This window comes from Protomyctophum bolini (genome assembly GCF_963924005.1).
Source record: "Protomyctophum bolini genome assembly, chromosome: 19".
NCBI classification, from domain to species: domain Eukaryota; kingdom Metazoa; phylum Chordata; class Actinopteri; order Myctophiformes; family Myctophidae; genus Protomyctophum; species Protomyctophum bolini.
Genome location: NC_137880.1, coordinates 22,867,257 through 22,892,052, shown reverse-complemented (window position 1 = coordinate 22,892,052; position 24,796 = coordinate 22,867,257). Strand labels below are relative to the sequence as shown.

Here is a 24,796-nt window from a genome sequence, read left to right as displayed (position 1 = left end):
ATAGTTTTCCCAGAAGTTTTACCTTTACTAAAAACTCAAAAGTGTATTACTGTGCCACCTAGTGTAAAATAAGAAGTATTGCAAGGTATTCAAACTGCATTTTCTTTTGTTCACAGACCAACCCTACTGCTTGAAAACTATCAGCCATGGTTGGACTTGAAAGTTCACTCAAAAGTGGATTCTTCAGTAGCAGAGGTATGCTAGACAAGGCTTTCATTGTTTTATTTCTAATCTTAATTCACAATACCTTTTCTTTTCGACCAAGGCTTTTTTCCCCACTTTCTTTCTCTCTTCGACTTGCAGGTATTTGAGTTGGTTCTGGAGAATTACATCTACCCCTGGTACAGGTGAGATTGTTTTCTTTTATTGTATTTTTTCATTATAGTAAGTAACACATAGAGGAAATGTTTTTACATTTTGTCTTCCACTTTTCAGGGACATGACAGATGATGAGGCGTGTGTGGACGAGTTGAAAATTACATTTCGTTTCTTTGCATCAGTAATAATTCGACGAGCTCAGAAGGTAAATAAACCCTCTTCAGATGATAAAACCATACAAAGGGTTGTGAAGTTTATAACATGTCATGTTTTCAGATGAAAGATATCTTGCGTTTAGCCAAGACAAGTCTTCCCCAGCTGTATCTCTATTCGATCTATTCAGAGCATACTGTATGTAGTTCTTAGCACAGCAAAAGCATTTGTACTAGATTTTTAAGATGTTGCCATAATCCAGGGTTGTTTTTCCACTGCTTTGTACCACATTGCCACTAGGTGGATGTTCCTGGTGTATTTGCAGACAAAGTGATGAAAGCAATAATTAAGCACATTGAAACCATTTCAGAAGCTCAGAAAAAAGGTATACATTTTGTTCTAACACAGACACAAATTACAGCATGTTAGAGCAGTTGTTCTCAAACGTTTGTATGTATGTATTTGGCCACGGACCCCCATCTGGACCTATTCTGTGCCAGGGATGATTGACCCCCATACAACTTAAGATTTGTGTTGTGCAAAATAGCATGTCTACAAGCTCAGCTATGATCAAATAGTAGGGTTAAAAGTGGTTGATGCTATTAATTTATTTTATCTGGGGGGGCCCTGGCATGTGTCATTTTAGATTATTACAATGCAAGCTCATAGACATACAAGCTGTGTGTGTGCGTGTGTGCGTGTGTGCGTGCGTGCACTTTACAGTGAAGAATGTGGAGGAGTTGCAGCAGGCAGCGTTGGAAGAGTACGGCGGTGACCTGCACATCGCCCTGCGGAGCCGCAAAGACGAGCTGCTGTATCTGAGAAAACTCACCGAGCTGCTGTTCGCTTTCGTCATGCCCCCTAAAGCCACTGACTGCAGGTAAGCCTTACGCCATGCCCCCTAAAGCCACTCACTGCAGATAAGCCTTACGCCATGCCCCCTAAAGCCACTCACTGCAGGTAAGCCTTACGCCATGCCCCCTAAAGCCACTGACTGCAGGTAAGCTTTACGTCATGCCCCCTAAAGCCACTGACTGCAGGTAAGCCTTACGTCATGCCCCCTAAAGCCACTGACTGCAGGTAAGCTTTACGTCATGCCCCCTAAAGCCACTGACTGCAGGTAAGCCTTACGCCATGCCCCCTAAAGCCACTGACTGCAGGTAAGCTTTACGTCATGCCCCCTAAAGCCACTGACTGCAGGTAAGCCTTACGCCATGCCCCCTAAAGCCACTGACTGCAGGTAAGCCTTACGCCATGCCCCCTAAAGCCACTGACTGCAGGTAAGCTTTACGTCATGCCCCCTAAAGCCACTGACTGCAGGTAAGCTTTACGCCATGCCCCCTAAAGCCACTGACTGCAGGTAAGCCTTACGTCATGCCCCCTAAAGCCACTGACTGCAGGTAAGCCTTACGTCATGCCCCCTAAAGCCACTGACTGCAGGTAAGCCTTACGCCATGCCCCCTAAAGCCACTGACTGCAGGTAAGCTTTATGTCATGCCCCCTAAAGCCACTGACTGCAGGTAAGCTTTACGCCATGCCCCCTAAAGCCACTGACTGCAGGTAAGCCTTACGCCATGCCCCCTAAAGCCACTGACTGCAGGTAAGCCTTACGCCATGCCCCCTAAAGCCACTGACTGCAGGTAAGCCTTACGCCATGCCCCCTAAAGCCACTGAGTGCAGGTAAGCCTTACGTCATGCCCTCTAAAGTCGCTGAGCTGGTCATTTTGAAAGTAGCTCTCAAGTCATTAAGTGTGTGCACTGTGCAGTGCACCCCTTCTTCAGTTGTCTGTGTTGCTCGTCCTCAGGTCTCTGGCTCTGTTGCTGAGAGAGGTGATGGCTGGTTCTGTCATGCTGCCTACCATGGACTTCATGGCTGATCCTGTAAGCACTAACACTACATGTACTCAAGTACTGTACTTCAGTGGTTCCCAAAGTGGGGTCTGGGGATCCCTAGGGGTCCTTGAGGGAGTTCCAGGGGGTCCCCAGCTAAATGATAATTAGGAACTAAATAGACACTTATGGGTCTATAACTCAGAGACTCAGAGAGTGGAACCAACTGGACCCTTTTGGTTCCATTTGTAAACTCTCAGAGTTAAATTAACTTTGATTGTACTCTACGTCTCTATTCTGAATAAATCTATGAGTATATTTTATGTTAAAATGCGGGGCACATATCTATTCTGAGGGCATCAATTGTGTTAAATAGGGCTCCGTAGACTAATGCAAACGGGGGTCCTTGAAATTAAACGGGTTGAGAATCACTTCTAGAGCTGTAAAAATCTTCTCTTATGGGGGTCCCTGGCATATATTTTTCAAATGGGCCTCATGGCTCGGCAAGGCTACTTACTTACTTTTTACTTTACTGCGGTACTTTTTTTTCAGTACTTTTACTTCTACTCCACTACATCTGAGAGGCAAATGTTGCACCTTTATTCCACTATAGTGAATTGAAAACTTTAGTTACTAATACTTTCAATTATTATTACAAAACAAACCAACACCACTTCTACAAGCTCACGGTGTGTCGTGACACGGCACATTGTGAGCTTGCAGGTCTGCTGTTTTCAAAAGTTGTTTTTATAATTTTTTTACTTGTGAAATGGGACATTATGCACAATGAGTAAATTTACCTATGGTACTTTAAGTATATTTGATGCCGCTTTTACTGTAGTGTGCACTTTGATGTACTTTTACTCTTTAAGTAAAAATTTAAGTACATTTTTAATACAGGACTTGTACTTGTGTAACAGATCATCATCTACATTGATACAGAATTGATACTTTGTACTTGTGAATACTTTTTCCATGATTGTAAGCATCCTGTTTAGCAGTGAGACACTGTGAATGTGTGCTCAGGTGGTCTTCTGTATCCTGTTTAGCAGTGAGACACTGAATGTGTGCTCAGATGGTCATCTGCAATGAGGTGGAATCAGTGTGTTTACGTCATGCTCATATCCTTTCTGTTCAAACAGGATACTGTGAACTTGATGGTGCTTATATTCGTTGACGACACTCCGGTGAGTCCGCTTGGAATTTGATCTTGAAGACTTGGCTTGGTGGTATTTATTAACATGTTGCACTTTTCATTATGTGTATATGCCACATGTGCCACCCTGAGCTAAACTCCTGTTTAACTGGGAGAATTTAAGAAACGTCAGGCTTCCCCAGGCCCAGACCCGGACTCCCTTGTGATTCACTGAAAACTGAATTCCCCCCGTGGGGAAAACACTTTGTTTCAACCTTGTTGTATAAAAATGTGCTTTATAAATAAAGTGGATTGGATTGAATTTGATGAAATAGGTCTAATTAATTAATTAATTAATTAAAAGGTTTGAGAACCACTGCTGTAGTTAGTTAGTTAGTTAATTCTCTTAATTATTGAGTTAGTTGTGCTCAAACTTTGAATGTTACTGTCTCCTCAGCCAGAGGAAGCCATGGAACCTCCATCTGCCCTAGTTCCCTTTCTGCAGAAATATGCTGACAACAGCAACAGGAAGCCATCTGTAAGTATCGCACGCACGCACGCAAGCACACACACACACACACACACACACACACACACACACACACACACACACACACACACACACACACACACACACACACACACACACACACACACACACACACACACACACACACACAGGTAGAGAGAGGTCCTCTTTGGACTGTCTGTCTGTCTGTCCATTGAATCATCCATGTCACATAATGTCTATCTATGCTGTTTTTCTCTTTTTCTTCCCCTCCCTTCCCTCAATCCTTCCCTCGTTCCCTCCATCCCTGCCTGCTTGTGGTTTGATTTCCGCAGGTGTTGAAGTTGGAGCTGAAGGAGATCAGAGAGGAGCAGGACCTGCTGTTTGGCTTCATGAACTTTCTGAAACAGGAGGGGGCCGTGCACGTGCTTCAGTTCTGTCTCACCGTGGGTAAGTGTGTGTGCGCACACGTGCTTCAGTTCTGTCTCACTGTGGGTAAGTGCGTGTGTGTGTGTGTGCACGTGCTTCAGTTCTGTCTCACTGTGTGTGTGTGTGTGTGTGTGTGTGTGTGTGTGTGTTTCACTGTTTGTTTGGTGACCAATAATAGTTTTAACATCTGTTACAGTAATGCAAATACATACATTTCTGTAATCTACTGTCTCTCACATTACCTGCAGTATATAGAAACTGTAGAAACATAACTTCCCATACACATCATCCATTGGCTGAACCTTTGTTTTCTTTTTCAGTGGCACACATGTTTCTGTCTCAAAATGTTGTGCACTTGACAACCCCAATGTCGCACCAGTAATTCCTGTAACATCTAATCTTATATCCACTCTTAACTAGCCTTTCCTGTAACATCTAATTTTATATCCACTCTGGGTATTATTATTATTATTATTAGTTATACTAATCAGATCTCACTCTTTTCTTCCAGAGGAGTTTAACAACAAGATTCTGAGTCCAGAGCTGAGTGAATCTGAGCTGCAACGCCTGCACGGTGAGGTGGAGCACATCTACGAGACGTACTGCCTGGAGGAGAGCATCGACAAGATCCGCTTTGAGCCCGCCATCGTGCAGGAGATCAAGAACAGTACGCACGCACGCACGCACGCACGCACGCACGCACGCACACACGCACCACGACCAGTGTTGTTTGGCTCTGTATCTATGTATTTAAAGGTAGCATAACTGATTTTCTTTCTCCTTGACATGAAAATGTTTGAGAACGACTGACATAGAAACATGGGTTTAGCAAAAAACAAAAAAATACTTTCTACTGTCTAGTGGGGTGTTGGTGACAGGCTGACAGCTAGTGATAGCCTACTACTTTCTACTGTCTAGTGGGGTGTTGGTGACAGGCTGACAGCTAGTGATAGCCTAATACTTTCTACTGTCTAGTGGGGTGTTGGTGACAGGCTGAGTCTGACAGCTAGTGATAGCCTACTACTTTCTACTGTCTAGTGGGGTGTTGGTGACAGGCTGACAGCTAGTGATAGCCTACTACTTTCTACTGTCTAGTGGGGTGTTGGTGACAGGGCCTGACCGCTAGTGATAGCCTACTACTTTCGGATCTGCAAAATGCAGCGAAAAAACTCACCAATGTGCAACCACCTTTTATGCCAAATATTGTTTTCATGAATTTCCTTTTCAAATTCGACTACCAATTTAAGTTCCAATTTAAATGTGTTTGTATAATAATTTATAATGAACCATTCCGTTCATAGCTTGTGTTTAGCAGAACTAAGCGGAGCATCTCTGTTTTGTTGTCAGTTGCTGAGGGTCCTTACAGCGATGTGATCAAGCTGCAGACGGTGCCCTGTCTGTTCAAGGCCTACGAACACGTCCTGTCCCTGCTGGAGAGAGTGTTCACACCCATGTTCTGTCACAGTGACGAGGTGAGAGACTTCTGCCATGAATTAGACCTCAGGCCTATCCTAACAGTAGAACATGTTCTGTCACAGTGACGAGGTGAGAGACTGGTACCATGAATTAGACCTCAGGCCTATCCTAACAGTAGAACATGTTCTGTCACAGTGACGAGGTGAGAGACTGGTACCATGAATTAGACCTCAGGCCTATCCTAACAGTAGAACATGTTCTGTCACAGTGACGAGGTGAGAGACTTCTGCCATGAATTAGACCTCAGGCCTATCCTAACAGTAGAACATGTTCTGTCACAGTGACGAGGTGAGAGACTGGTACCATGAATTAGACCTCAGGCCTATCCTAACAGTAGAACATGTTCTGTCACAGTGACGAGGTGAGAGACTGGTACCATGAATTAGACCTCAGGCCTATCCTAACAGTAGAACATGTTCTGTCACAGTGACTAGGTGAGAGAATGGTACCATGAATTAGACCTCAGGCCTATCCTAACAGTAGAACATGTTCTGTCACAGTCACGAGGTGAGAGACTTCTGCCATGAATTAGACCTCAGGCCTATCCTAACAGCAAGGACAAAGTAAACCAAGAACCTATCAGTCTAAAGTCTAAACCGTAGAATATCCAAAGATAATCTCTACATTGAAACTATAAACACTATAGTCAAATCCATGGAGCAGTGCCCGGCCAGGTGTAGCTAATCAGTGCTGTGGTGTAAAGCAGCGCTTAATGGTCACACCCAGGGCACCCCTCCTTGGATTTGTCTATAGGATGCCAGGTCAAGAATGACCTGGCATCTGTCTACATTACATTATACCTAAATTGTAGGACATTGTAGGACAAGTACTACGGGCTGAGGTGGAGTCTGAAGAGGTCAGTCTTCAGACTACGGCGCAAGATTGGGAGTGAGTCTGCAGTTCTAACTGCAATGGGGAGTTCATTCCATAGTTTTGGAGACGGGAGAATAGTCTGGGACGTGTGGAGCACTGTCCCGGATGTTTTAGTGAAGTAAAATAAAAACACAGCCAAGATTTTTCAGCATCACCAGATTCACCACCAGTGTGCACTGTGCAGACTCCATTCTCTTTTGTGATAATCTTGCTTGACTTGCATCTGTGCATGCACTGCCTTCCACATGCGATTCTACGAATGTGCTCTAAATCAGTTCTTCAAAAATGTTCAAAAGTCTCAGATGTAAAAGGGCGCTGTGAGTATATCTGCTATTTTTGAATAGCCAATGCAAAAAATCTAAAATTTGTAAATTACACAAGATGCTTTCTGATTTTTAATGGGTAAAAATCACATCACCGAGAATAGTGCCCCTATTCTCTGGGCGAGTAGTTTGAGTAGTTTGGCTATTTTTGGGGGAAGAAAGTGTAATTTGACAGCGCTGCGAGTTGAACATAATCTACCTCTGTGTTACTTGTGTCTGTGTTTGTTGCAGTATTTCAGACACCTGCTAAGAGGAGTGGAATCTCCAACAAGGAGCTCCAGAATTAACAGGTGGGTGTACTGTACCCTGCTGTCATACAGTCTATCTCACTGGTGGTATGTACTAGAGAGAAAGAAAGCTGGTTTGGAAGAAAATAAGAACCGTGCTTCTGAACCTTTCATGCACAGTTGCACACATCACTCTTCACGCACCTAACGGATGTATGTATAGGCCATTGTTTTGATGTGTGTACTGTAGATCAGGTGTTCCCAAACTTTTTTGGACCAGGTACCCCTTTTGGGGTAGATATTTTTCCAGGTACCCCCTCATCCTCGCAACACGGATAACAATATATTTACAACCACAAGCAGTGTTTCCTGCAGGAAAAAGCTTTGGCATGGTGCTGGGCACAGGCCGCAATTTTAAATGTAGACGTCTAAATGTAGACGTCTAAATGTATACAGACGTCTAAATGTGTACGTCTAAATGTGTACGTCTAAATGTAGACGTCTAAATGTAGACGTCTAAATGTGTACGTCTTCTCTTATGGGGGTCCCTGGCATATCTTTTCAAATGGGGGTCCACAGGCTAAGTAGTGTCAATTTGGGGGTCCTTGACATGAAAAAGTTTGGGAACCACTGCTTTAAACACTTTAGCACTTTATGAACATGAACAAAATAGATGGGTCCCCCCTGGAACTCCCTCAGGTACCCCTGGGGGTCCCCGGACCCCACTTTGGGAACCACTGCTGTAGATCATATATTATGTGGGAAACGTCACCTATGTGTTGCGTGAATTTCTCCACAAAATGTTATACGTTGCTTCGCAATATCAGGTGACAGGTGTAGTCTACATTCCATGTTAAATAACATGACTTCCCCCACTATACAGTATGTTATTCTCCTATCAAAACAATGGGATTTAGGTTCGGACACCTTCCGTTTGGGGTTTGGACCTCTTCAAAATGTTATTGTTATATTACCCAACAAGCTCTAATTGCATTATTAAAATCTGATCTTCACTAAAGATAGACAACTCCTGATAGCCCGAAGTAAAAAGTGTAAACCTTTTTTATTTATTTTATTATTCATAATCAAGGCGAAAGTTTGAAATAACGTCGATATTGAAAGTCATATCGCCCTAGCCCTTATGTGCCACGTTTTTACAGTGAGCTCCACATTCATGTCCCTGTGCGTATTGTTCCAGGAATAGCTTCAGTATGGATGATGTGAGGTGAGTAGCTTAAAGCATGTCATGATGTGACCGCACGTCACCTGCCTGACTGGACTTTGGTTTGCTGCATGCAAAATGTGCACACCTGTATTGGAACACCAAGGGCTCTATCTTACCCCTTATCCCTAAACCTATTTGCCATTTTTTACTATTTTGAAAAACCTTCTAAAATAGTTCAACTAGCCGATCTACATCGACACGTTGTGAGCTTGTAGATCGCCTATTTTAAAAGGTTTTTCAAAATGGTATATGGATAAGGAGTAGCCTAAGTGGTGGCACAAGATAGAGCCCCAAGTGTTTGCTTGAGAAATTAAACCTGAGATGTCTTGAGAAAGCTTTTATAAGATGTTGGCTGTTATGCTTGTGTTTCTGTTGGGATCCTCTCCCGCTGATGCTGCTGCTGCTGCTTGTGGATGTAATTTTGTTTTGAAGAAAGTGGCAGTTAACTGAAATGGACTAATCATCGCTAAACTTTGAATAATTTCCAGTCGACTAGTTGGACATACGAAAGACTGAAATAGAAATCAGGTCTTGCCCACCTGCCTCTGGCAAGAAAATAAAACTTTTGGGCAGGATTCTGCTTTCAGGTTGTCCGACCGTACAAGTGCTCGTTTGAGAGGGGACGACACTGACCCTGGTGCGGGAGGGGGAAGGGGGGGTTACATACAGGCATATAGAAAAATAGGGGGAACAAAATGAATTGAAATGGAACACTGAGAGGGGAGTGTTAACGTATGGAGAAAAGAATCCCACCCGTGTGAACTGAGTGGTGCAACTCCCCCCTCCTCTCTCTCTCTCTCTCATTAGCAGGCAACAGTGCAGCACTGTCTCTTTCTCTCTGTTTCTGGCACAACAGCTCCCCTACTGGTACTCGTAGTCATACTGGTGCTCATTAACGTCACATAGGTGAACCAACGCATACTGTAGGTGAACACGAACATTGCTTTTCCTCAAAAACTAAACAAAAGTACAATAATGCTGTAAATGTTTATGTTGATCACTCTCCTCCCAGTTCTGTACAATTGTCTGAATGAGTGTGCAGTGTATTTATCAATAAACATAATAATAAATAAAAAAAGACGTGATGATATGAGGGCGTGAATAACCGTTTTGAGGTCCGGGCCGAAAGGAATGGCTTGATTTTTGCGATGTTCCTTAACTGGAAGTAACAAGATTGGACGACTGTTGTTACCTGTTTAAAATCACCCCCAGGTTATGGGCTGCAGGATGACATTTGTGGAGAGGGAACCAAGTTGTGAGTGTAGTGCAAGGGTTAAGTTGGAGGGGCCAAATAAAATAATCTCTGTTTTTGACTGTGTGGAGAAAATTCTGTGTCATCCAGTCTTTAATATCGGATAGGCAGGCCAGAATGAGTGACATATTGCCTGGACCTGGTTTTAGTGGCATATACAGCTGGTTATCGTCCGCATAACAGTGGAAATGTATGTCATGGGTGCGAATGATGTTGCCGATGGGAAGCATATAGAAAAGTAGTGTCCCTAAGATAGATCCCTGTGGGACCCCGAAAGGGACTCGAGAGGACGAAGCCTCTCCAATGATGACGGAGACGCTCCTGCCCATAATGTAGGACTCATTGTGTATTGTCGACTCACACAGGAACCCGTCCAAACGAGGCGAGACGTTCGGGATCAGCAGGATCGGGAGTAAGATCAAAGGGGTGTTCAAGAGCACCACCATGGAGGGAGCCATGCTGCCCAGTCCCGTCAACAACACAGACGACGATGCGGTGAGTTGCAGCGCTGCATGGGCTCCACACACTAACCACGGCTGTTGAAGACCAGTGGTTCTTCTCAACCTTTTCAGTGCCGTGACCCCCAAAATAATCATAATGTACATATTGTGAAAATAGCAGATCTACAAGCTTGTAGATCTGTTTCTTATTTCACAAGTCAGCCAATGTTTGGCCAGTTTTTAAAGTATATTTTCACTACTTTTGATGCAGTGACAGTCTTTCTCTCTCTTTTTTGGTTGAGGTAAAAGTTGGTCTTATTAAAAGTCATTAAATTGTCACTGCCATTGTGAGAACCACTGTATTAGACCAGTGGTGCTCAACCTTTTCAGTGCTGTGACCCCCCCGTCAAAGTAATCCTATTTGAACTGGGGACCTACCATCCCTAGGCAGTTACATCCATTACATTTTGTTGGTCTCGGTTCTTCAGGTAATATTGTGAAAATAGCAGATCTACCAGCTCGAGCTTGTGGACCGGCTATTTTCAAAATGTTTGCCTCTTTCTTATATTATTTGACAATTAGGACGATGTATGACCAGTTTTTATAGTATAGTTTGTTTATTACTTTTGATGCAGTAATGGTAGTTTTTATTTTCTCCTTTTTATTTATATTATAAAGTTGTTTTCTTCATAGCTTGGTTTTAAATTTGTTTTTATTTAGTTTTCCTCGCTGAAAAAGGTAGTCGACAAACATTTTTCGTCATAGTGGAGAACATTTCACAGGACCTCCTGGGCTGGGCAAGGACTTCCAGGTGCTCTGGAAGTCTTCGCTGGTTACCCGATGGCCGCTGTAACCCTCGATTTCGCACGGTTCTCCCCCCTCTGAGGGGACAGGCACCTCCAGGGAGCCAGGGGCCCTGCTGCCCGGTCGCCCGCCGACGAGCGACCAACTTCGGTCCGACCTTCCCAGCCGGCCTGCCTGCCGGTTCCATACTTTAGTCTGCAGTGTAGTAAGTGTTGCTTCGGGTCCTCCCCAGGTGGAGGAGGCCATGATGGTGATGGAGGACGACTCCCCCGCAGAGCTGATCAGCGTGGCGGGCTCGCTGCGCAGCCTATCTGCGTGGCGCATCACCATCCCTTACATCGACATCTACGACGACGACGTCAAGAGGGAGAGGATCCCCGTCTTCTGCATCGACGTAGAGCGCAACGACCGGAGGGACGGTGGGTGGGGGAGAGAAACGCTCGTTGTCTGGGCTTAGGAGGGACGGTGGGTGGGGGAGAGAAACACTCGTTGTCTGGGCTTAGGAGGGACGGTGGGTGGGGGAGAGAAACACTCATTTTCTGGGCTTAGGAGGGACGGTGGGTGGGGGAGAGAAACGCTCGTTGTCTGGGCTTAGGAGGGACGGTGGGTGGGGGAGAGAAACACTCGTTTTCTGGGCTCGCATGATCCAAAACCCCCACTGTTAATATTGAAAACCTTTATTTATTCTCGAAAACAGCATAGAGGTTTACCCTCATCACGCGCACGCACGCACGCACGCACACACGCACGCACACACACACACACACACACACACACACACACACACACACACACACACACACACACACACACACACACACACACACACACACACACACACACAGAGAGAAAGATTCAGAAAACAATGCATCACACAACATGGGCCACAAATCCAACCTATTTGAAATGATGATTGTGGCAAAAGTATCACAAGAAAATGGTTGAAACCAACAGGATGGACATAATACATGAAGTGTTTGGTAATAGAGAGGTTGACATTCTTTTTGAGGCTTCAGAAAGAGAAGTTTTCCACTATTGTTGGGTAAATTAATTACAAATAAGGACCTTTTATTGAAACACTGCGTGTTTAGGATAGAATATTGCCAGCACCCTCTTTGTGAAATCTATTATTTCATTCTTCATTGAGACCTCAGTTATTTATATCAGTCTGATAACTCTGTTTTTTTCCACTACCTGCAGTTGGACATGAAACTGAGAAGTGGTCCGTCTTCAGGAGATACCTTGAATTCTACGTCCTGGAGTCCAAACTCACTGAATTCCACGGTAAAATGGTCCTAATTTGATTGATTGATTGATTGATTATTTGATGGAATACTTTATTAGTCAGAAAGGTAAACAGCATGTGGTACAGAAGGACAACACAATAAAGTATTCAGTTCATCCCAACCACTTGCAACCTGCCATCCTTTTATTGGGCATGTCATTATAGGCAAAACGTTTTTGTTTGTTTATTATTAAAAAATTAAATGTCAAAAAGTTAGAAAATAGCTGCAAGCTCATAACAGTCGTACTATGAAGTATATGTGGCTTAAGCGAACCATTTTCTCCGTTGTGATGGTTATTGTGTGATTATATTTGGCCAAACAGCCCCTGTTTTAAATTTTCATATTTTGTTCCGTCTCTTTGAAGGCACATTTGCTGATGCACAGCTGCCCTCCAAAAGAATCATTGGACCAAAGAACCATGAATTCCTTACATCAAAGAGGTTGGAATTTGAGGAGTATTTACAGGTAGCGTGTGTGTGTGTGTGTGTGTGTGTGTGTGTGTGTGTGCTCAATAATACTACAAATCACAATTTATTGAATACTTTTAGTCAGAAATGTAAACCATACAGTCAAACACTTAGTCTAAAATGATATCACCGAAAGAAATCCATACAGAGTCATAAAGCAACAAAAATAATAAGCTAGTCTTTATTTTTGTTGTTTTGTTGCCAATGTATCACTTTTTCTGCCAGTTTAGTTGTCATCCAAAGTTTAGTTGTCATCCTCTGATCCCCCCACACACTGTAATGTTGTTTCTATGGACCCTTAATCAATCAATCAATCAATCAAAACTTTTGTATAGCACATTTCATGCAGCAAGTGCAACCCAATGTGCTTCACAGATTACAAATAGAAGAAACATTAAAGGTAAATAAAGAAAGAAAACATTAATGATATGACCAAATTAAAAGCAATGCTAAAAAGGTATGATTTCTTTAAAAACTGTCGGTGGATTCAAAGAGCCGCAGGTTTACAGGCAGGCTGTTCCAGATTATAGGACCATAATAGCTAAATGCTCCATGCCTTTTAGTTTTAGGTCTAGCCTTAGGAATTTCCAGTTCCATTTACCAGTTCCCGAGGATCTGAGAGCTCCCAGGGAGCATTTCAGACAAATAGGCAGGTGCATTTCCATGATTAGATTTAAAAACCAGAAGAAGGACCTTAAAATCAATTCTAGAACAAACAGGCAACCAGTGAAGTGACTTTAAAATGGGTGTGATGTGTGCTCTCCATCTGGTCTTGGTCAGTACGCGTGCTGCTGCATTCTGGACTAGTTGTAGCCTGTACTAGTTGTAGTCTGTACTGGTTGGTCATAGGTATTGACACCATGTGCCTGATACACATGGAATCACCTGCTGTTTCTTTCCACCTGCCATAGTGCAGAGCACATGATGCATGCTGAGGAACACTGTATTCCGCATAGCAAAAGTCATGTCCGGTTTACTTCCTGTATCTGCGCAACGTTATAGGTGGCTGCCTTTTTAGGAGACCGCAATTAGGTCTAATGGGAGAGTGAACGTGAACAGTACACAGCTTCTGAATGAGTCTTTTCCCCATTTACCCCATGGTCACTGGGCTAAATCACCACACGTTTCTGTTATTTTAATATTATTATATTTAATATTTATTCCAAATCGACCCTTGGAAGTCTGTAACTCTGAGAGTGTACAAATATAACCAAATGGACCCGTTACTGGTCCATTTGTATTTTGTACCCTATCAGAGTTATGATCCAGAGAACCACTGGTATTGTAATTGTATAGCAGATCCACATAACCAGCTCTGACAGTGTGATCAAACCGGTTCCCGAAACGGTTCCAAATGTTGGATCCGGTTTCTTTGGTTCCACTGGTTCCGGATCCCAACCCAACACCCCGGCTGACAGGCAGCCTCTCGCACCATGTAGGAGTTGCGTAGACCCGCCCTGTCTGGCTTCCCTCTTGCACCCTGTAGGAATTGCGTAGACCCGCCCTGTCTGGCTTCCCTCTCGCACCCTGTAGGAGTTGCGTAGACCCGCCCTGTCTGGCTTCCCTCTCGCACCCTGTAGGAGTTGCGTAGACCCGCCCTGTCTGGCTTCCCTCTCGCAAACACGGCCAATTGTGTTTGTTGAAATGTCCGCCCGGCCAGGCCGGAGTCACCACGGAAGATCCAAACTATCAGTCTCAGTCTGCGGTGGCATGCAGGAACTTAAAATGGGGTTTGAGCAGTGAATTAATGTTTGTGCTTGTGCGTGTTTTCAGAGGCTGCTACAACACCCAGAGCTGAACAACAGCCAGCTGTTGGCTGACTTCCTGTCTCCTCACAGCATGGAGTCTCAGTTCCTGGACAAGATGCTGCCTGATGTCAATCTGGGTGAGTCAACGCCATGCAAACCAACCTGGGTGAGTCTAAACCGACCAACCAGCACTCTCCACTATGGCTAAGCGTCTTTGAGTACTTATAAAATAATTCCAGACATAATTACACTACAACTAAGTTAAATCTATTTCACAGGTTGATCTACAAGCTTTGTAGATCAGCTATTTTCGTGTATTATTTTAGAATAAATTAGAAGTACGTCCCTGGTTATGTTTATGGAAACACACACAAAAAACGGGTTCTGGAAAGTTCCAGGCAATGGTAGGTTCTGAAGAGCCAACAATAAGCCAAACCAGCACTCCCCACTAGATGGCAGTGTTAATCAATCATCATCTGTTTATTATTGGGCAGGTAACTGATGCTCATGGTTGATTAATGTGATTTGGTACATTGCTCTCACATATTAAGAACATAATATACAGCAGATTAAATAAGTAGTACACACTAATCTGAGTAATTTCTTTCACAGGTAAAATCTTCAAGTCTGTACCAGGCAAACTCATGAAAGAGGTGAGAAAGTGGCCTATGGTTGACCCCTTTAATGTAAAATGCTGAATAAATCTACTAAACAAAGCTAATATGTTAATGTATCTCCCAACACATGCAATGAATTGCAGTAAGAGTTAAAAGTGCCCTTCTGTGCAACAAGGAGCAATGTGACAATTAAATAAAAGCACACGTGTCATATCTAACCGCATTTTGATGATAATGATAATTCAAGTTATCTATGAATAATTCCAATAAAGTCCATAACTTAATTGTACATACAATCTTAAAAAAGTTTTTTTTACTTACTTACTACTGATTTGACTGGTCAAATGAATGAGAGAAGTGATACAACATCCCATGCCGCACAGCTACTTCACATAGTCTGTGGTTACAAAGCACAGTTTCACTTTCATGGAACCTTTTCCAACGGGTGTGAAAGATATAGCTCTGGTGAAACTTACAAGTCTATCTGTTATGTATTTCTTGCAGACATTTGAAACACGCCCCCACACATACAGTATGACACAAGCAATAGCTGATATGGAGGATAACATCGCACCATTGACATATGTTCTATAATAATATGAGTAAATTCTATCACATTTGACTCAAGTTAAGTTATCTACATTATTGTTATTATTTAAATCCTGCCTCACTGGACCGGTGGGAAGTGCCCATAGACTGTAAAAAATATGGACAAAGCGTTCCGCGGGTCTAACGTGAACGTAAAATGAAGCCTGTCAGTCCTTGCAATGGAAGTCGCCATCTTTCTAGATCCGTTTTGGCCCAGTTCAGGCCAGCTGGCCCATTGGCTGGCCCAGACAACGAGGCGGGACTTCCCCCTTCTTCGTTGGTTTTTATTTTGACTCGAGTGGGTGGGGGATCCCGTTCATAGACTGTAACGGTAGCCACGCCCCTCAGAACATGCGCGACTTTATGGTTTATTTTTTTTATAAATGGGACCATAATTTTCCAAAAAGAATATTATGACATTAGAAATGAGACTTTAAACTAGTGACTGGAAGCGAAAAGTATTCATGACCATGTTTATTAAGGTAATACAGTCTAGGTGAAGTTGGGCCAAAATACATGGACTTCTATGGGGCTATGGGTTTTTCTGGGTCCAGTGACAGCGCCACAACAGGCCATTATATGAACTTTCATTTCCTTAGTGGCTTCACAAAATATCCGTCTGCCCCCCTGGAAGTGCCGCTCCCCGCTCCAGGGGGCTATTGTCACGCTAGCTATTTGCTCATGTTGATCCCCCCCATGCTGTGTACTAATACAGATCCCCACAATATGTAACTGTTTTAGATCGTTTTGAAACACATAACACGTGGCTTCGTCTGTGTCCGTGTGACCGCCCGGGCATGCTCAAACATGTGGTGCGCGGCCCCGAACGGAGCGTCTAGGAGCGACAGTTGGTCCTCGCTCCGAGGTTGCTGCTACCTTTTTATAAACCCACTCCACTATGTAAAGAATTGCCTCATTCCGTTCCCACTCCACTCCGCTCGTATGCTCTGGCTAATAAATTGTTGGTTGATGAGAAGCTACTGATAGAGCATTCTAGGGATGCTCTTGTCGTAATTCAACCAAAACATCCATAATGGGAGACGCCTAGCTGACCTTGGACTAACCTCAATTACATACTACACGTTTGTGCCCACAGCATTCATCCAAGCTATGCATGCATGCGTGAGTGCGTGCATGTGTTTTAGAGAATTGGAGGTGATCTCAGTGTTGTGTTTGAGTGCGTGCATGTGTTTTAGAGAAGTGGAGGTGATCTCAGTGTTGTTTGACTTCTTGTATTTCAGAAAGGCCAGAACCTGGAGCCATTCATCCAGGCTTTCTTTAACTCCTGTGAGTCTCCTAAAGCCAAACCCAACCGGCAAGAAATCACCATCCTCAGTCCCAGCACTGACAACAAAATGGTACGCAGAGAGGGTTAGAACCACTGCCCTACCTTATTTATTGAGAAGGAAATGGAAGTGTAGACCTAACTGACCGTGCTCAGTATCAGGGGGATGTATGCACTAAATCATTGTGGTTTTTCTCTGTCAGATAAACGAAAGTCTCTTGCTAACACTCTTATCTAGGCTTTTTCTTTCAGTGTCTCTCTACAATAGGGGTTCCAAAACCTTTCCATGCCAAATAGCTAAGTGAATGTCATAATCCAGTCCAGAGTTATGAAGAGTTTTGAATAATAACAAATTAAGATACAACTAAATACATAGGAAAAATTTTCTCACCACTGACTGACTGTTTCATTACATTTAGATCCGATTCCTGACACAAGAGAATATATGCACAAATCTTAAGGTCATGCACTGTTGGATCTGACGCAAGGACATTATAGGCAGTATAGTAGGCCTCAAGCATTAACCCCAACCAGCAAGATCTAGACATATGGGTTGCCAGGGTTGTCTTACTTAGAATCACAATTAAGTTCAAATCCATGACTGTGAAAATTGGAATGTTAACGAATGACAGTTCAATGTTATACAAAAACAAAAAGCAGTGTTGGAAATCGGTCCTGATTTACCGAATCATGTACGTCAAAGCGATCCCGGCGCTGCATGAACGATCTTTTGGTTGACTGACAGCTTCACCGATTCCCTCATAGCTGATCGGAGATCTGTTTAAGAACAACGCAAACCTCTCCGAGAGCTGTGAGAGGAAACACAACCGGAACTGCTTCATGGAGATGATGCCTGTGAGTGGCATGTACGACTACCTGATGCATGTGGGTGAGTGGGACAGTCACTGTGGTCATTACTATCAACTACCTGATGTATGTGGGTGAGTGGGACAGTCACTGTGGTCATTACTATCAACTACCTGATGTATGTGGGTGAGTGTGACAGTCACTGTGGTCATTACTATCAACTACCTGATGTATGTGGGTGAGTGGGACAGTCACTGTGGTCATTACTATCAACTACCTGATGTATGTGGGTGAGTGGGACAGTCACTGTGTTCATTACTATCAACTACCTGATGTATGTGGGTGAGTGGGACAGTCACTGTGGTCATTACTATCAACTACCTGATGTATGTGGGTGAGTGGGACAGTCACTGTGGTCATTACTATCAACTACCTGATGTATGTGGGTGAGTGGGACAGTCACTGTGGTCATTACTATCAACTACCTGATGTATGTGGGTGAGTGGGACAGTCACTGTGGTCATTACTATCAACTACCTGATGTATGTGGGTGAGTGTGACAGTCACTGTGGTCATTACTATCAACTACCTGATGTATGTGGGTGAGTGGGACAGTCACCTTTCATCTTCATTGCATGATATAAACTGTCCTGGAACTCCGGACACAAACAGAGCCACGAGATAGTAAACCCATTGGACTAAACCAAATTATAAAACAGCAAAAGGAAAACTATCTGACACATTGGAAAGAAGCAACACAAAAGCAGAGTAAACTAGAATGCTATCTGGCCCTAAACAGAGAATACACAGTGGCAGAATACCTGAGCACCGTGACCGACCCAAAACAAAGAAAAATCTTAACTAGTTACAGACTCAGTGAGCACAGTCTCGCAATCGAGAAAGGCCGTCATAGGCAGACCTGTATCCCGAGAGAAGACAGACTATGCACCCACTGCACACAAAATGAAGTGGAAACCGAGCTACACTTCCTAACCATCTGTCCATTGTACCAAGACATCAGAGACACATACTTCCCACAGATTACAACCACACACACAGAGATTTTGAAAACATGTCCAATGACAAAAAACTCCCATATCTGCTGGGCGAAGTACAACAATGTGCAAACACAGCAGCAATATTTGTGAGTTGCTGTGATAGGAGAAGGATATCAAATGGAACACAACCACCCAGAGGCGGAAAGTTCTTATAACGGCAGGGGGTTCAAGCAGCCACGCCCCCTCCCCCCCCCCCCCCCCCAGCGGTGGAAAAAAAACGAGTTTTTGTTTGTTTGGATTGAACAAATCTCTTCTTGGCTGGAGGGTGCTTCATCATCGTAGTCAAATGGAAATAAATCCTGTACTGTACTGTATCCGACATTTGTACTCTCTACCTGGCAGCAGAACAAAAGCCACCTTATTAGCATTTGAATGCGGCATGGGCGGCGGCCCAACACCTATCTTGTAACCCCTCGTAAAGGTATGTGACTACGTGCATGACAACATGACCACTGGGGAGGGGAAATTTCAGTGGGTGCATAATTTACTGCAGTGCATATAGATATATTTTGCCAAAATGCCAGTGGGTTCAGTCGCGCCTTTGCCAAAATGCCAGGGGGTTCAATCGCGCCTCTGAACCCACGGAGTTTCCGCCCCTGCAACCACCCTAAAGACTAATCATTGTGTATATTCCTGCACTATACCTGCATTGAGTGACCTTGGTACATATAATTTGATCTATTGAAGATTCTGACCTTCAAATGTACATCCTTTTTGTTTTGATTGTATTGCTGTATTGTTGTATTGTTCTTTCTGCTTTGGCAATGTAAACGTATGTTTTCTCATGCCAATAAAGCCCTTTGAATTGAATTGAATTGAATTGATATAAGACTAAATAAAGACAAATGGCCCTATTTTCGCCAGTGCACAGTCCCTTATCCCTGTACTTCTTTGCCTTTCTTTTTTTTTTACCATTTTGAATAGTTCAAATGGCCGATCTACAAGATCACAACGTATTGATGTAGATCAGCTAGTTGAACATTTTTAATAGCAAAAAAGGCAAAGAAGTTTAGTGATAGTTGAACAGACAGTCCAGTTGAACGAAAATAGGGCCGTAAGAGCACTATCTTGCATGCCGTCTTGCCCCTTATCCCTAAACTTGGTGGGAAAATCTTACTATTTTGAAAAACATTTTGAAATTGTTCAACGAGGCGCAGATCTGAATTAACATGTTGTAAGCTTGTAGATCGGCTACAAATTGGAAATGAAAAGGACTGTGTGTGTGTGTGTGTGTGTGTGTGTGTGTGTGTGTGTGTGTGTGCGTGCGGACAGGTCGGGTGGTGTTCCACATGCCCGACTGGCTCCATCACATCATGTCGACGGGGAGGATCCTGCTGAAGAACACGTTCGAGGCCTACATGGACCAGTACATGCACTTCAAGCTGGACCAGAACCTCCAGGAGCACCGCATGGTGTCCCTCATCACACAGCTCAGAGGTAGGACAGGAGCACCGCATGGTGTCCCTCATCACACAGCTCAGAGGTAGGACAGGAGCACCGCATGGTGTCCCTCATCACACAGCTCAGAGGTAGGACAGGAGCACCGCATGGTGTCCCTCATCACACAGCTCAGAGGTAGGACAGGAGCACCGCATGGTGTCCCTCATCACACAGCTCAGAGGTAGGACAGGAGCACCGCATGGTGTCCCTCATCACACAGCTCAGAGGTAGGACAGGAGTACCGCATGGTGTCCCTCATCACACAGCTCAGAGGTAGGACAGGAGCACCGCATGGTGTCCCTCATCACACAGCTCAGAGGTAGGACAGGAGCACCGCATGGTGTCCCTCATCACACAGCTCAGAGGTAGGACAGGAGCACCGCATGGTGTCCCTCATCACACAGCTCAGAGGTAGGACAGGAGCACCGCATGGTGTCCCTCATCACACAGCTCAGAGGTAGGACAGGAGCATCGCATGGTGTCCCTCATCACACAGCTCAGAGGTAGGACAGGAGTACCGCATGATGTCCCTCATCACACAGCTCAGAGGTAGGACAAGAGTACCGCATGGTGTCCCTCATCACACAGCTCAGAGGTAGGACAAGAGTACCGCATGGTGTCCCTCATCACACAGCTCAGAGGTAGGACAGGAGCACTGCATGGTGTCCCTCATCACACAGCTCAGAGGTAGGACAGGAGCACCGCATGGTGTCCCACATCACACAGCTCAGAGGTCCGCCAGTCTGTGTTCACTTGTATTACTACTAGAATTACGTTGGGAAGAAGGAAATTGCCTGCATGGCTATTCCTGTGTGTGTGTGTGTGTGTGTGTGTGTGTGTGTGTGTGTGTGTGTGTGTGTGTGTGTGTGTGTGGCGTGGCGAGAGAGAGAGATCGTGATTTCCAGGCGTGCGTGTGTGTGTGTGCACACCAGGCGTGCGTGTGCGTGCAGGCGTGTGTATGTGTACTCGGCAGTTGGCTGTCAGGCGAAAATAGCCAAAGCGATCCGTGTAATCGTAATATTTAGGCACGAACCAAGTAGTGACAAAGAACAATGTTGATGTAACTAAGGGATTCGCTGAGTCAGTGATATTTTAAATACAGAGATTTAGAAGGAATAAGCAAAATCGTGAGGCTCCAATTCCTCTCCTTCCTCGTTTCTCTTCTCCTGCGTGAGATCAGATTCAGAGACTGTGCAAGCTAGTGTGGGCCTGGTGTGGGCCTATTAGAAGACAGGGCAGTGTTGCCAGGTTTGCGAATTGTAAGCGAGTTGTAGTGTGTGTAAGTAGCGTGGTTTAAAGGCCTTGTTTCTGGGCCTGTTGGGGCAACAGCATAGGCAACAGTGGTTAGTGTTCTGTGTAGCGAAGGCTCGGGGGTGTGGGTGATTGGGGCGATAATGTTTGTAGTAAACAAATGCATTGCCGGCGTGAGTGTGGAAGGGAGGCATTATTGGTGGCAGTGCAAAGACCATTGTTTGGCGGGTGGTGTTCAGTGTTGGTGAGGGGCGACATAGGAGGAGATAGCGTTGCAACACTGCGAAGGGTGTGTGACGTCACTGCCGTGTGAGTGTGTGTGGGTGTAGTGTGTAAGATGGGGTTGTGGGTGTTGCAATAGCGACGTAGCTGTTGTGGCTTTGGGTTTCTTTTGGGTACAACTTATTGGGTACAACTTCTCTAATGTATAATAGATATTTGTGAGGGCCAAATGTCCCAACAAGAACAGTTGATTTGTTTTAGAAATACCCATTGTACGGGCAACTTTCCTGGTCTTCACCTTTTTGTTTTTTAACGTTACCCTTGTCAAGGCTAACAGGTAATTAACAAGGGTCTTGCTCAGGGACGCTTAGCCAGAGCTGCAGGTTCCAACCAGGGAACTGTTTCCCAGGACACATTACTACCCATTCAGCTATGGCTGCCAGTGTATATACAACCAATTTAGACCTGGATACGTTACTATACCTTTCACGCCAGGGACATTGCATTGATATTTGATGTTTTTCCAGTAAACTTAGGTCAGGATTTAGAGGCGTTTTTAAGAATCGGCCTTGGGTCTAAATGGGATCATATTAGAAACCGTAGCTGTTGTAGACACTAGGGAAAAATATGGCAGTGGAAAACATTTCCAGAAAGACCGAAAGACTGTTTTACTTTATTTGGATGCTGTTCAAAGCCACCCTCTGCAGTTCTCAATCTCATGAATTAGTTCCACAACACAAGTGCTTCATTTTATATTGGATTCACGCTGCTTTTCCTACCACTGTGAGGTGCTGACATGCCTCACACCAGTGACCAGTGGACCAGTGTCCAAGGCACCTGATGTTCACCACAATGTTAAACTTTAGTCTAGTAGAGTATAAATACGGTACGGTGTCACACTGGTTAACCGCTGATAAACCACAAACTCTCCAAGTATACACGTTTTACAAAAAAACATGCTCCAAAACAACCGTGTGTGTGTGTGTGTGTGTGTGTGTGACTGTGTGTGTGTGTGTGTGTGTGTGTGTGTGACTGTGTGTGTGTGTGTGTGTGTGTGTGTGTGTGTGTGTGTGACGTGTGTGTTGTTTTCATGCATGCTTTTTCTTGTGTGGGTGTTTCTATATTTGGACTGATGCATTCAGGCCATGCGAGAATGGAGGCATTTACAAAGGAGACCGTTGGTAGTTATTTCTGCCTGCCCTTCCTAACAGATGGGTGTAATTTTAGGATTTAGGATAAAGCTATGGTTAGACACCTAATGGTTGGCAAGGCTGTGGCATTTAGTGGTGAGTGGGTGTTTAAGGGTTCCATCATGCACATCACTGGAATATCCTCATAAGTGTGTGTGTGTGTGTGTGTGTGTGTGTGTGTGTGTGTGTGTGTGTGTGTGTGTGTGTGTGTGTGTGAGACGATGCTTTGCCGTCCATGCACGTTGTAACTGGCTGCTCTCCCACTGTCAAACTGCACTGGCAGTGTTTATGTCCTTTGTACAAGGTATTCCTATACTTCTCATTATGTGGACATAAATACACATTTCAAATGTGTGTGTGGTCTGAACACTCACTGGTAGAGACATGTCAGGGAGGCACTGTCACACAAACTTTGCCTTCATGCAGCGTTCACAGTGGCAGCTACTTTACAAAGAGATACATGCTGCGTTCACAGTGGCAGCTACTGTACAAAGAGATATAGGCTGCAAATATAGGCTAAATTACTGTATAATGTAGGTGAGAGCAGGAGTTGACCTTGTGAGACGTAGGAGGGGCCCGGACGGAAGTCAACCCACAGAGCCTAGTCCTTCCATGCGCAAGCGTACCTCCCAGCCCTGGCAGAGTAGTTCTGGAGTAGTTCACTTCCAACGGATTGTGTGGCCCTGGTTTTTCCTTAGTGGGACTGATTGAGGGTAGCTACTGGGACGTAAGTCGGGACTTGATATAGGGTAAATGTTTGCATGTGTGCATACCGGTACCTACTTTTCTTTTTACCTTTGCAAAGTTGCAATATTTTCAAGGATTAGATTCAATCTATTGTCGCATCACATTTACAAGTAAAGAGGGGGAAATTCTTATTTGTCCAGGATTGTCAGTGTTTCAGTTAAACCTTCTCATTGCACTTGACTTGCGAGTCCTACACGCTTGTTTAAAAAGAGTTTGGGGGGATGGGGGAGTGGGTGGGAGAGGATGAGTAAGCTACGCATACTGTACTGTCCATGTTTGTATTGTCTATTGTGTAACTGCACTGTATGGTATGTAATGTTTTGCCTGTGTATAGGACCCCCTCTAAAATGAGATGCTGCATCTCAAGGGGATATCCTCTCAATAAAAGTCTGACCAAAAAGTCTGGTGGAGGGTGCCTGGCTCTCAGCAGCAGGGCTGTTGAACTGTGAGGCATATAGCGTGTTCCTCTGCATGCCCTACAGACAGAAACAGCAGGTGATTCCATGTGTGTTGACGGAGGCACGTGGACTCAATACCATCACATAGCAGTGACGACATTACACATGAGTGTATGGGGGGGAAAGCAGGGGGGAAATTGGCAAGGGTAGGAAAACAAGGAGAGAGAGAAGGATAAGACAATCGAAGGTGGTCAGAGAGACGTGGGAGAGAGGGAGAAAAACAAGTATCATTATTGCAAACCAGAACTCCCTCTAGGACCCTAACCCCCCCCCCCCCTCCCGGTGTCCACGGACCACTGCATTAACACATTTTGTACATAATACGTCCTGAAACGTCATAAGGATTGGAACCGAGAGGTGCCTTAGACGTCTGTGGACGTCCTAGCGACGTCCAAACGACGCGGGGCGAGATAATAATATTCAGAATAATTACTTTTTTTTTTTTTGGCATTTCGCTTTTCGCTTGCCGTATGCTAACGCTCTGTGAAACTATTAGCTTGTCATTGACTCCCATGTTAGCGCGGCGGAAAGAATGACTCGTATCTCCTCATCCAGGGCGCTCTCCGTGGTGATGAATGGATCGATATGCTGGCGCTGCGTTTCTGCTCCTCATCCGTCTCTCCCGCAAAATATGAACTC

The 24,796-nt window shown here is 44.5% G+C and overlaps 1 protein-coding gene across 10 annotated transcripts in view; it reads left to right on the top strand.

The window, feature by feature from the left end:
- The window catches only part of LOC308334253 (sorting nexin-14-like), a 35,820-nt gene that overhangs the window by 7,603 nt on the left and 3,421 nt on the right, over window positions 1-24,796 (top strand). For 4 of the 10 annotated variants that reach the window (XM_080790896.1, XM_080790895.1, XM_080790893.1 and 1 more), the window contains 22 exons: window positions 117-195; window positions 304-347; window positions 436-523; window positions 772-856; window positions 1,195-1,351; window positions 2,277-2,352; window positions 3,444-3,488; window positions 3,894-3,974; window positions 4,277-4,394; window positions 4,885-5,040; window positions 5,721-5,845; window positions 7,277-7,335; window positions 8,471-8,497; window positions 10,115-10,244; window positions 11,226-11,412; window positions 12,194-12,277; window positions 12,644-12,744; window positions 14,520-14,631; window positions 15,107-15,147; window positions 16,941-17,057; window positions 17,750-17,873; window positions 20,122-20,286. In XM_080790896.1, coding sequence (XP_080647022.1) covers window positions 117-195; window positions 304-347; window positions 436-523; window positions 772-856; window positions 1,195-1,351; window positions 2,277-2,352; window positions 3,444-3,488; window positions 3,894-3,974; window positions 4,277-4,394; window positions 4,885-5,040; window positions 5,721-5,845; window positions 7,277-7,335; window positions 8,471-8,497; window positions 10,115-10,244; window positions 11,226-11,412; window positions 12,194-12,277; window positions 12,644-12,744; window positions 14,520-14,631; window positions 15,107-15,147; window positions 16,941-17,057; window positions 17,750-17,873; window positions 20,122-20,286 — 2,201 coding nt within the window. Of the gene's footprint in view, window positions 1-116; window positions 196-303; window positions 348-435; window positions 524-771; window positions 857-1,194; window positions 1,352-1,969; window positions 1,992-2,090; window positions 2,112-2,276; window positions 2,353-3,443; window positions 3,489-3,893; window positions 3,975-4,276; window positions 4,395-4,884; window positions 5,041-5,720; window positions 5,846-7,276; window positions 7,336-8,470; window positions 8,498-10,114; window positions 10,245-11,225; window positions 11,413-12,193; window positions 12,278-12,643; window positions 12,745-14,519; window positions 14,632-15,106; window positions 15,148-16,940; window positions 17,058-17,749; window positions 17,874-20,121; window positions 20,287-24,796 lie in introns of those variants that run through there. The other 6 variants (XR_013965870.1, XM_080790897.1, XM_080790899.1 and 3 more) reach the window with 6 other exon arrangements.